The sequence below is a fragment of the Tupaia chinensis genome, unplaced genomic scaffold (assembly GCF_000334495.1).
Source record: "Tupaia chinensis unplaced genomic scaffold, TupChi_1.0 Scaffold000259_1, whole genome shotgun sequence".
NCBI lineage: Eukaryota > Metazoa > Chordata > Mammalia > Scandentia > Tupaiidae > Tupaia > Tupaia belangeri.
In genome coordinates this window covers 2,160,048-2,173,010 of record NW_006159739.1, presented here as the reverse complement: position 1 = coordinate 2,173,010, position 12,963 = coordinate 2,160,048, and the positions used below count along the sequence as shown (strand labels likewise).

At 42.5% G+C, this 12,963-nt stretch overlaps 1 protein-coding gene across 1 annotated transcript in view; it reads right to left on the bottom strand.

The window, feature by feature from the left end:
• The window catches only part of RAB3B (RAB3B, member RAS oncogene family), a 75,847-nt gene that overhangs the window by 17,513 nt on the left and 45,371 nt on the right, over window positions 1–12,963 (bottom strand). Inside the window, exons 3-4 of the mRNA XM_006149407.2 lie at window positions 6,010–6,128; window positions 2,522–2,646 (exon numbers count right to left, since the gene is read on the bottom strand). Of these exons, the coding sequence (XP_006149469.1) occupies window positions 2,522–2,646; window positions 6,010–6,128 (244 nt within the window). The remainder of the gene's footprint in view (window positions 1–2,521; window positions 2,647–6,009; window positions 6,129–12,963) is intronic.

Sequence of the window (12,963 nt, the reverse complement as noted above, 5' to 3'; positions counted from 1 at the left end):
AAGATTAAAGGTGATTAAAAAGGTGGAGCTAAGAGCCAGAGAAAAACTGTACCTTTTAAAAAAAGTGTAAAAAGGAACAATTACAAAAAAAAAAAGGGAAGACAGAAGGAGGGAGAGACAGGAACCGAGACAGAGAAACAGAGATAGAAGGCTGGGTGTGTGTGTGGGGGGGGGCTCCCTACCGCTAGCTCATTTGTTGGAGGCTGAATTATCTGTAGAAAATCTTCATTCCCTGAAAAATCTAGTTCGCTTGAGTCATGTGGAACCTTCTTCTGCAGGCCCGGCTTCTTCTGCTGCTAGCTCGTTTGTTGGAGGCTGAATTATCTGTAGAAAATCTTCATTCCCTGAAAAATCTAGTTCGCTTGAGTCATGTGGAACCTTCTTCTGCAGGCCCGGCTTCTTCTGCTGCTAGCTCGTTTGTTGGAGGCTGAATTATCTGTAGAAAATCTTCATTCCCTGAAAAATCTAGTTTGCTGGAGCCATGTGGAACCTTCTTCCTCACAAAATATCTTAATTATACTTTCAATAGCAAGATCAGCTGATATATACATATCTGTAAACACATGTCTGACTTTAGGCATGAAGCTGTGAGTAGAATGAATATACTAGAGAACCAACATTTTAAACAGTTATGGTAGGACTATAAGTTCCAACATTGCCTCCCCCAGCCACTGGGACAGGTATGTGACTCACAGATGACCAATCATAGTCATCCTTGATAGATGGTGGTTGAGAAAGAGAAAACTTCTTTTAGTAAGAGTTGGGAAGATACTAACGTGGAGCTTATTCCCCACACAGAGACTCTGACTATAGAAAGAGGTTAAGGGGTTAAATAAAGCTGAGACATGGACAGAGCTGGGTCTAGTAGATTTTCCAATCATATGAGCTAATAAATTCTATTTTTTCTTTTAATTAAAACAAATTTGATTTAGGATTATATCACAATAACAAGAATCCTAACTCATACAGAACTTACTGTAAGTTTTTTAAAGAATTTTTTTTGTTTAACTTTATTTAATTTGACCAGAGTGAGAGAGAGAGAGAGAAAGTGAGAAAGCAAGCCACTAGGTCCAGGACTTGAGCCATGGTTGGCCATATGGGAGTCCAGCACTCTTAACCACCAACACCACCTGCTGGTCTCAGAATTTATTATAATTTTAACAGATTTATTGAGATATAATTCACATACTATTCAGTCTACCCATTTCACACTATTTTTAACTGTATATTTATTTCTACAACTATGTGTTTACTGTCTCTTCTCCCATTAGTTCCATGACAGTAAAGATTATATCCTGTCAGGACAGAATCTGGCTCAGACTATGTGCTCTATAAATATTTTTCAAAGAATAAGTGAACACATATATGAATGAATATCAAATTTGATAATAAAACAAATATAACATAATCCTTGCTCTCAAGGTCTAGCAAGAGAGATAGACATGGGAGCCAGCAGGTTCATAGTGGTAAAGGCGCTAGATTCCCACATGGTCAGCTGTGGTCTGAGTCCCGGAACTGGCAACTTGCTTTCTCACTCCCCCCCACCTCCTCTCACTGTGTTCCTCTCTGGTCAAATTAAGATTGATTAAATAAAAATAAATAAATAAAACAGATAAATAAATAAAGTTAAATAAAATAATTCTCAAGAGAGAGAGAGAGAGAAAGAGAGAGAGAGAGAAAGAGAGAGAGAGAGACAGACATAGGTAATCAAGTTCCAGTAAGCAATAGAGGAAAACTCAGGATATTGTGAAGGACAGAGATAGTTTACCTTGACCTGCCTAAATCTAGCTCACCCGTTAAGATCCTCTTCAAATGTCTATCTAAACCCTGCACTAAAAATTAATCTCATTTCTGTGTTCCTACATAAATCTAATAGAACTACACTGACTTCCTTACGTTTTGGTGAGAAACATCAGGTTACATTGAAAGAAGTGGTAAGAAACAGTCTATGAAGTTCAGTATTGTGGTTGCTGGAATGTGTTTGATATTAAGGGCATGATCCCATTCAGGATAGAGTTTCTTCTACAGCTGCCAGTGAAGAATGGTGTTTCTCTGTAATAATGGGTTTGTTTTATTATATATTAAGGATACTCTGAACCATGTAACAATTATGTTTACCTCTTTGCAATGGTTGCTAGGAAGAGCTCAAAGCCAATATTTTGACCCAACTCTTGCAGGTGCCCAGGAACTTATGACATATATACTTATCTCACCCTGGCTTTCTCTTATTTTTCTCCCATCTTAGCTTTCTCTTTGCTCCAATTTTTTCACTTTTTTTTTTTTATTGCTGTTCTATGATGACTTTTATAAGACACCTCAAATCCTTCAGGAGAAGGAACTAGTTAAAAGAGTCATGAATTTAAATTTTACTTACATATTCAATACAATATAATAAAACATATACGTATCATAACACATAGGAACATAATTCACAATACAATACATTTTGATGTCACAAACACTATCTCCTCTGTCTATTCCCATGCACACATTTGTTTACACACATGTGTCATGTACATACCAAGCTGTTCTGCAAGGAGCCTGCCCTTCTCAGTGGGAACAACTCTCTCTTCCTCCATGTCACACTTATTTCCCACCAGAATAACTTGAGCATTATCCCAGGAGTAGGTCTTGATCTGAGTAGCCCTAAAGAGACAGAGAGAAACATGTTAATCATATTGCTATGAACTGAATGTCTGTGCCCCATTCCTCATTCCATGTTAAAACCTAATCCCCAATGTGATGGTATTTGGAGGTGGAACCTTTGGGAGGCAATTATGTCATGAGGATAGACCCCCTGATCAATAGACTTAGTACTCTTATAAAAAGAGAGTCTAGAATTCTCTTTGTCTTAGCCATGTGAGAATACATGAAGGTGTCTGTCTCCAGACACCAGATCAGCTAGCACCTTGATCTCAGACTTACAGCCTCAAAAACTGTGAAATGTAAATATTTGTCAGTTCAGCCACCCGGTGTATGGTATTTTAGCACATCCTCCTAGGTTGGAAAGAGAACTGTGAAGGCTGATGAACTGGTTTCCCTTCCATGAGGCTAGCAACAGTTAAGTTACTGTCAATTAATTTAGCTGAGGACAGACAGACACATAGCTGCCCCTGAAGGCTGTCTTAGATATTGACCCTTTAGCCCTGCTTGTAAATCTTACCCACCTCTTTTGTAAATGTATCTAATGTGTCTGGCTATCACTCTCCTCACTGGGGTGAGAGATTTTTCTAAAACATGTATCTGACCACAATGGATCCTTTCTTCTCTGGCCCTACTTGCTATGTGATCAAGTCCAGATTCCTCCATTCAAATACATTCATGGCTCCTGTTTCCAGACTCAGCACCTTTCTTCCTGCCTCACAAATCTTCTTTCTTATTCCTCAAGTGCTCTTTCAAGGTTTGTGCTTTGCCCATACCTTGCCTTCCCCACAGCAAATGCATCCTCCAAGGCCAAGGCTGATCCACACTGCTGCAGGGGGAACTTCTCAAGCTTCCCCAAGCCCAGCCAGCTCTCCCTCTCCCTCTCCCTCTCCCTCTGTGATTCATAAACTTTCATTGAGGCCTTAGATCAAGATTATCTGCAGAAACTAAAATGTCAGCAGTGAGTTCTTTTGCATAGGATGATTGTAAGACTTAAAAAAAAATACTTAAAATGTTTGTACTTTAAAAATTTTTTTGAAAGTGAGAATGCATTATTTCTATAATTAGAAACAAAACTTCAACAGAGAGAATAAAATAGGACCCATACATTGTAAAGACATCTTTTTTCATGGGGATGGGCCTAACTCTGTCCTTAATTACTCCATCAGATCAAAATAATCTTTTTCCCTTTTGGCCCTCTGCATCTTTACCAGATCTGCTTGGCTGAATTTATCTGTTTTTCCCTGAGGGCAAGGACAAGTTTATTCATCTTTGGGATGCCCACATCCAGCATAAAGCCCAGAGCAGAGAAGGTGCCAGTGAAGTTTGATGAATGAATAAGTTGGTGAATGGTTCATCTTGAAGCGTATCTTAAATTCGACCCTACTCTGACATAGTCACTCAATCTAGCTTAACCCTAACTGCAACCTGGACCTAGTACCTGCTCCTAAAGATTATCCCACCGCTAACCATCTAACCTACGGTGAAAAGTCACCTCAGAATTAATTCAACCACCATTGGTTGTGGGTTCACAAAGAGCCAGGCCCGTTGCTGGGCACTGGGACTTGGATGATCGTTGGGTGCCAGACTGAGACCAAGTTATCCAGAGGCAAAACTCAAAGGCCAGGACCTGGGAGAAACAGGCACTCAGTGTTCAGACTCAAGTCGGTACCTAGAACCAGCACTCCTTATCTCCCCATACTACTCTTCCTCCCTCCTCCCATCCCATCCCCTCTTAGCTTATTGCTCCCAGATTAGAAACAAGCTCCGGTTATTCTTGGGGGGATCATCACCAGGTGTTAAAATCACTGTGTTCCTGAGGCAGAATGAGCAGGGACTGATGGAGAAAGGGAGGATGGCCAAGGCCAGTAAGGAATGAGCAATGTGGAGACATTTAAAGAAAGAGCTAATCACCCATGGGAGGTGTGGTAAGAGAGAAAAGATGGAGAGGGGAGGAGGGGAGAAAGGGAATGACAAAGAGAGTAAAGGAAAAGGAAAAAGAACAGAGAGGAAATAAGGAAAGTAAAGGGATAGAGATTAAAAAGGAGTGGGGAGAGGGACCAGCAGAGGGCATAATGGTTACATCACTGGAATCCCATGTAGTCGACCAGTCTGAGTCCCCAATCCGGTGGCTTAAAATTCATGCCAGGTGCATATGTGTGTGTGCCCAAAATCCCAAGAGGAGAAGGGATCATGGTTTGGCCATTCCCTCTGGGGGGTGATTTCTTGCTTTCTATCTCTCTATTTCTTGGGCGACCACAAGCACCCTGTAACAAAAAATCTCTCTTAAAAAAAGGAGTGGGAGGAAGAGGGAGAAAAGAAGAAGAAAATGGCTAAGAGGCAGAAAAGGAGACAACAGGCTCCCACGATTGACAGACATGCTGCCTGCTGATGGCACCCTGGACTCAGTTGGAACAGGGGAGTGCAGCAGGCAGCTTAGAAGGTCACTCAGCTCAAGGCTCCAAGTCACTAACAGTGCTTCACACAGTTGGGACAACTACTCCTCTGGAGAAGGGAAATACAGGGTAGTTGTTGAGTAACTAGAGACAAGCTCTTGCCGGCCAGCGCTGCTGCTGTATACCTGGCTTGATCAGCCTCTCTGGTTCTGTGAAGCAGCCATAGGACAGAGGCTCCACTTTCTCCCATACTCATCTGATTAGAAACAGAGTCCTGGCCCTCCCTCTCATGGCTTTTTCCCCTTATGCTTCCTTCTTCCATGAGTAATGCCCCGGAAGTAAGACATGAGTTGCTCAGAGGTCACACCTCTGAGGTGCACTACTGATTTCCATTGCACTACTGATTTTCCATCGAACCTTTCTGACCTTGGACTGCATAAACTGTATAGAGAGGTGCTATGTGGACTCACTCTTCACTGTAGCCAGAGTAATCTTCCTAAAGAATGAGCCTAAACCCATGTCATGACATTTGAATTGAAAAATCCTTCATGATCTGGTCCCTTCCTGCCCTCTCCTCTACCTTGTCACCTTTGCACGACCGTATTCTTTTTCTGGGATATTTGTATCCATTCATTGCTTATCTATTCAAGGCCAGTATGGAAGAGGCGAACTCCTATTTATCTTACAATATGCAGCATATGTGTTAGCAACTCTGGGACACCTTACTTGACTCCCTAAACTGAGTCAGAGAGCCCTCTGAGGAGTTCCCATAGTCTTGATGCCTCCCTTCATCAGTACACTTGTCACATGACCTTTTCATTGCCTGCTTACTGATCTGTTCTCTCCTCTGTGAACTTTTGGAAGGCAGGAACCATGGGTGGTTCTTCTGGGTTTCCCTGACACACAGCACTGGCCTTGCACATGTTAGTTTCATGAAGTTTGCTGAATGAATGAATGAATGAATCCATACCAGTCTTGGACAGCGTTGAAAGACTCCTCATTGGTGATGTCATACATCAGAATGAAGCCCATGGCCCCACGGTAATAGGCTGTTGTGATGGTCCGATATCGCTCCTGTCCAGCAGTGTCCTGGGTGGGGAAAGGAGAGAGTTAGCTCCTAGAAAGTCTGCTTTGGGACCAGCAGTTAGCATAATGGCTATGTCGCTGAACTCCCATGTAGCCGACCGCAGTTCGAGTCCTGGACCCGGTGGCTTAAACTCACGCCGGGCACGTGTGTGTGTGTGCCCAAGATCCTGAGAGGAGAATGGAGGAGAAGGGATTTCAGCGTGGCCATTCCCCTCAGTGGGGGGAGGGGCTGATTTCTCGCTTTCTATCTCTCTGTCTCCCTCTGTCTTTCTGGCGAACGCACACACCCTATAGCAAAAACCTCTCCAAAAAAAAAAAAAAAAGAAAAGAAAAAAGAAAAAGAAAGTCTGCTTTGACTCCTAAAATGTTCCCAAGACAAGTAACTAATAATTCAAGGCATATTGAAGGAGCACCTAGTATGTGTCTTGTATTATACTTGGTGTTAGAATAAAATTATTTTTTTAAATATCATGGAAATTAATAAGAACAGAATTAAAATTTCAATAGAAAAATGGGATTGTGTATCTTATTTATATAGAGAGAGAGGGAGAGAGAGAGGAAGAGAGACAGAGAGAACACACACAAGCCTTAGCCAGGAACCATATTTTGTGTGATATCAAAATAGAACACCGGACCCGGCAGGTGGCATGGTGGTTAAGGGTGCTGTACTCCCACATGGCTGACTATGGTTCGTGTCCTGGACCTGGAGGCGTGGTTTTTCGCTTTCTCTCTCTCTCTCCCTCTCTCTCTCTTTCACTCTGTCCCTCTCTAGTCAAATTAAAATAAATAAATAAATAAATAAAGTTTAAATAAACTAGAACAGCACCATCCCAGCCCTCAGGAAGTCTCAGTAGAATTGTGGAGGTGTCTAAAGCTTACCCATGAACTGATCATTAGCAATATGAGGCAATGTGTCATTAACTAGATAAGTGGCATAGAGAAATTTTGTCCACAAATTCAGGTAAGGTTAAATATGGTGGTTTGAAACAGTTAGAAAAGATATAAAAACAGAAATAGTGTACCAATTAAGATAGACTGTGTTCCTAGTTTACAAGCAATCCCCAAATCTCAGCAGCTTACCCATCAGGGTCTATTTTTCATTATTGTTATATATCCATTAAGGATCAGCTGGGTGCTCTGCTTTTTGTCTTCCTTATTCCAAGATAAAGACTGACATAGCAGCTACCAGAGGGAAAGAAGGTGTATGAGTCATGTCTTGGCTCTTAAAACTTCTACATTTCCCATTTCATCAGCCAAAGCAAGTCACATGTCCTAATCCAACTTCCAAAGGGTACAAAAGTACAATACTGTGATATGCCCCAGAGGAGAATCAGAAATATGTGGTGGACAGCTCAACGATTCCCACAGGTGCAACCTGCTCTGAGCCTAGGAGCATTGCCAACAGTTGTGATTATTTGGCAGTTTATATTTGGCAACTTTTATAAAGAAGAATTTTCTAAACAAAGAAGTAAGGGAACAGTATTTTGGCAGAAGAAAAATTATTTGTCCCTGAAAAACTTAAGGAATAATAAGATTTTTGATCATTTTATTTTCATGTCAATAAGTTTATTAGAATTTTCCTTCTGACCACAGCACTTCTTCCTGAGTTCTGGCAAATGCGATTTTCTCTAGCTCATGAATGAGTGAGTGGGAAGATAAATAGGTAGATAGATGGATGAGTAAGTGAATGAGTGAGTGAGTGAACCTGGAACTAACCCTGGAACTCTTAGGCACTACTGAAAGAAATATTTGAAGTCTGCCATATCTACACAAAGGTATGTGTGTCTGTATGTGCATGCATGCGTGCATGTGTGTGTGTGTGTGTGTGTGTGTGTGTGTGCCTAAGAAACATTGCAATGATGTGTGATCTTTTCCTCCTGTGCCCTTGCCTCTGCTTCCTAAGCTCCTCAGAGTAATTCCACAGACAAGATATGTGACCATCCACAGACTCAGTTCCTAAACCCTGTCCTATAAGGTTTATAATTAAGCCGCCTTTATGATCTGGAGGCCCAGGCAGGATTTCTGAGCTCCTGCTCTGCCACCAGATCTCAGCCTTTCCCACTTGCCCTGTTACTCTGTGAGAGCGTCTTATCCCCAGTCTCTGCCTTGAACCTGGCCCTGTGTCCCAGCTCTTTGACAGAAAAGCCCAGTCACCTAACTGATGCTCAACCAATTGGGAATCCTGGTACATAATCATAAATCAGCTTGGATATGGAATCAGAGCTGTGTACATAGTAAGGATTAATCACGGCCTACTAAACAGAAAAGCCATATAGTCTTTTTTTTTTTTTAAATTTGCCGTAGGGCATACACACTCACCAAAAAGAGAGAGAGTGAGAAAGCAAGCCGCCAGGTCCAGGACTCTAACTGCAGTCAGCCATGTGCTAGTCCAATGCCTTAACCACCATATCACTTGCTGGCTCCTTGCCATATAGTCTTGAGGTTAATAGCATGGTATGTATGTATGTATGTATATATTTTAATTTGACCAGACAGGGGACAGATTGAGACAGAGAGAGAGAGAGAGAAAGTGAGAAAACAAGCCACCATGTCTGGGACTCCAACCACAGTCGGCCACATGGGAGTCCAGCACCCTTAACCACCACACCACCTGCCAGCCCCAATAGCATGGTCTTTCACGGTAGACTTCTGGATGAAAGTCCCTGTTCTACCACTGATGAACTATGTGACCATGGTATGCATTTTCTAAAAAGGCTTTCAATGATCGCTGTCTCCTGGAATTCATGCTCACGAGTAATCCTCTCTTTTAGTAATTTGCCTTTTTAGGCCTTAGTTTCTTCCTCTATAAAGTGGGAATAATAACAAAGCCTACCTCACAGAGTTTTGTGAGGAGTAAGAAAGTTATTATATGTAAAATGTTCAGGAAATCTCCTGGTACATGGTAAGCACCATATGGATTTCAGTTATTGTTTTGCATTTCCAGGGTTAGCCCCACCAGCAGGGCCAGCTTCTCAGAGTCTGCCCAGCTGAAGTGGATGGGTCTCATAACATATGTCACTTCTCTCCATTCAGATAGGTCCAGGGCTGCCTCTAACCTTGATCTCAATGATGCTTCCAGTAAGGAGTGGCAATATGACCTGACAGAGAAGGAATGGATGCGCTTAAGAATTGAACAGGTCTTGGTCTGACTCCTGGATCTGCCATTGTCAGCCATGTGATTTTGGACAGATCATTTATTTTATCTCTGAGGCTGGGTTTCCTCACATATGAGCGGAAATAAAAATATCTATATTTTTTTTTTTGGAGAGGTTTTTGCTATAGGGCGCATGCGCTCGCCAGACAGACAGAGACATAGAGACAGAAAGCGAGAAATCACCCCCCAGGGGGGATGGTCACACTGCGATCCCTTCTCCTCCATTCTCCTCTTGGGATCTTGGGCACACACGCACACGCGCCTGGCATGAGTTTTAAGCCACCAGGTCCGGGACGCGTACCGCGGTCGACTTTGTGGGAGTCCAGCGACATAGCCAATTATGCTAACTTCTGGTTCCCAAAAATATCTATTTTGTATAGTTTTCATAATTAGATTTTTTAAAATGCCCAGTTCATAATAGGTACTCACATATAGGAGTATTTATCATTCTCATTTAACTTTTTTTTAAAACTTTATTTACTTTTTTTTTTTTTGAGAGGTTTTTGCTATTGGGCATGTGTGCTCACCAGAAAGACAGAGAGACAGAAAGTGAGAAATCACACACACACACACACACACCCCAGGGAGGATGGCCACTCTGCAATCTCTTCTCCTCCATTCTCTTCTCGGCATCTTGGGCATGCTTGCACACACATCTGGCATGAGTTTTGTCACTGGGTCCAGGACTCGAGCCATGCTCAACTAGGTGAACATAACCATTATGCCATCTGCTAGTCCCTGGATGTGTTATCTTTAGAGAGAGGGACAAAAAGAGAGAGAGAGAGAGTGAGAGCACGCACAGGCTAGCTACTAGGTCTGGGACTTGAACCACAGTCAGCTATGTGGGACTTCAGTGCCCTTAACCACTATGCTACCTGTCAGACCCTCATTTAACTTATAAAATTAATTTTTAAAAATTAAGGCAGTTTTAGGCTAGCAGGTGGCATAGTGGTTAAGACTCTGGGTTCCCACATGGCCAACTGTGGTTTGAGTCCTGAACCTGGTGGCTTGAAAATCATGCAAGGTGCTTATGCATGCATGCCCAAAATCCCAAAAGGAGAATGAAGGAGAAGGGATTTCAGAGTGGCTATCTCCCCCTCGGGGGTGATTTCTCATTTTGCCTCTCACTGTCTTTCTCTAGCAAGTGCACGCACCCTTTGGCAAAACCCTAACAACAACAACAACAACAATCAAGACAGTTTCTTTATCTGTAGAATGGTGTTAAAAATGGCAGCCTTGACGTGATTGTGTAAGAATTAGATAATGTCTGGGTAGAGCCTGCAGAGCACCAGGCACATGATAGGTGCCCAGTAAAGCTCATAGTAACTGTTGCTATCGCTGCCGATATTGTTGTCATTGTTATTTCATTTAAAAAGAGCAAGGTTGGAAACAATAACAAGCCAGTCTCACTAGCCTGTGCAAAATAGAAAGAAGAAAGAAGCCCAGAAAATTGCTCCTAAACCTCCCTCTATCTTTTATTTTTAAAAATCACATTGACGAACATTGATTCCCCTCCCACTGGTGAGAGTCAGAAATAGAACCAAAGTGAAGACAGGAAGGAAGAGAAAGAGGAATGACTCACTGGCTACTTGAAGGAGACCATGTTATCAAGAACCATCAATTCACTTCTATTCAACAGACATTCATTGAGCTCTTCATGAGCAGAGCATTAGGCCAGAGAGTGGCCTTCAGCGAGACTGAGCTGGCCTCCAGCAGCTCTGTCAGTGTAGCAGGCAGGCATGTGGGCAAGAGGAAAGGGAACCAGTATCAACTCAAAGCCTACTATGTGCCAGCATTTATTATTTGTAGAAACCAAACAAAACTGCTAGTTGAGCATTGCTAGTACCAGGCATACACAAAGCACTTTTCCCATTTTTTAACTTTAATTCAGCCTTCTAAAATATTGCTATCTCTATTTAGAATTGTGGAAAAGTGAAATAACTTTCCTAAGATCCATGGCAAACTGAGGTTCAAATTTGGGTCTGCCCAGTTCCAAAGCTTGTGCTTTGAAGTACCCTTTTCATTATTTCTTTTAAGGGTTACTTACATGAGCTTGAAGCAGGCCAAGTTTGAGTTCTCATTTCATATATGAAGTAACCAAGGGTCACAGAAGCTAAGTATTGGGTTGTTGAAAAGTCATGGTGCATTTTTACATAGAGAAACACATCATGACTTTTCCAGTGACCCGATAGGTTGTCAGCATCACAAGCTATATGGTGGGAGTCGGAATTCAAATTTTGTCTTTTGACCAAACCCTGTGTATTTTATTTTTATTTTTTCATACCCAGAGGGTTCATGTGTTCATGAGAGAGAGAAAGAGAAGGAGAGAGAGGGAGAAAGTGTACCCAATAGGATGAGGTCACGCCACACTCCTTTTTCCTCCATCAGGATTTGGGAGACACATGCACGTATGCTGGCATGTTTCTCAAGGTGCTGGGGCCAGAGCCGGGGTTCCACCACTAACCATGTGGAATCCAGCTTTTTATGCACAGGGTTTAACTGTAGAGCTACAAAGCTTGTCCATTTTGAACACACCAGTTCAATAAGACTGTGTATTCTTTTTTCCCCCCTAGAGATTTTTGCTGTAGGGCATGTTCACTCACCAGAAATATAGAGACAGAAAGCTAGAAATCACCCCCTAGGAGGATAGCCATACTGTAATCCCTTCTCCTCCATCCCCCCTCAGAGTTTTGGGCACACATGTACATGTGCCTGGTATGAGTTTCAAGCCACTGGGTCCAGGACTTAAACTGTGGTTGACCATGTAGGAGTCCAGAGCTTTAACCACTACATCACCTGATGACTCCCTAAACTGCATTCTTTCTTTCTTTCTTTTTTTTTTTTTTTTTTTTGGGGGTTTTTTTTTTTTTTTTTTTTTTTTTTTTCCATAGGGCACGGCCGCTTCTTTCGGCAGAGAGAAGGAAAGCGAGAAATCCCCGCCCAGGGGGGATGGCCACGCCGCAGTCCCTTCTCTTCCGTTCTCCTCTCAGAGTCTCGGGCATACACACACATGCGCCCGGCATGAGTTTTAAGCAGCAGGTCCAGGACACGAACCACAGTCGACTACATGGAAGTCCAGCGACATAGCCATTATGCTAACTGCTGGTCTCCCTAAACTGCATTCTTGATCCTCATCTCTCTAGGACAGGACACAGCCTCCTCTACAGCCTCCCAGAAGGTCCAACCATGTCTAAAGCTTTAGGGGACTAACAATATTCCTCTACCAGAGTGTAGGGCTAGAAATCACCTACAAAGCCAAAATGTAATTACTTGTGTCTGACACACAGGTGCTCAGCTAATATGATTCAACACAGACTCTTTGTTTTCTTGTGGGGTTTCCTCATTGTTGTCCACAAATCCACACTCATTTCCACTTCATATTTCTGCTCATTCCACTCTCTCTGCCACATATGCCTTCTGTCAGCTTTCCCACTTGTGTTAACCATCAGATTGTTGAATTCCAAAGTTAAAAGGAAACCTTAGCAGTTATCCAGTCTACCCTCTCACTCAAAATAGAAAGTCTCATGATATGTACAATGGTTAGGTGTCCATTAAGAATAATAACGTGGGCCAGTCTATAGCCTGGCAGTTAAGGCTGCTTGACACCACATGATTGACCGTGGAGTTTGAGCCTCAGACCCAGCAGCTTGGATAATCATACCCACTATGTGTGCATGCATGACC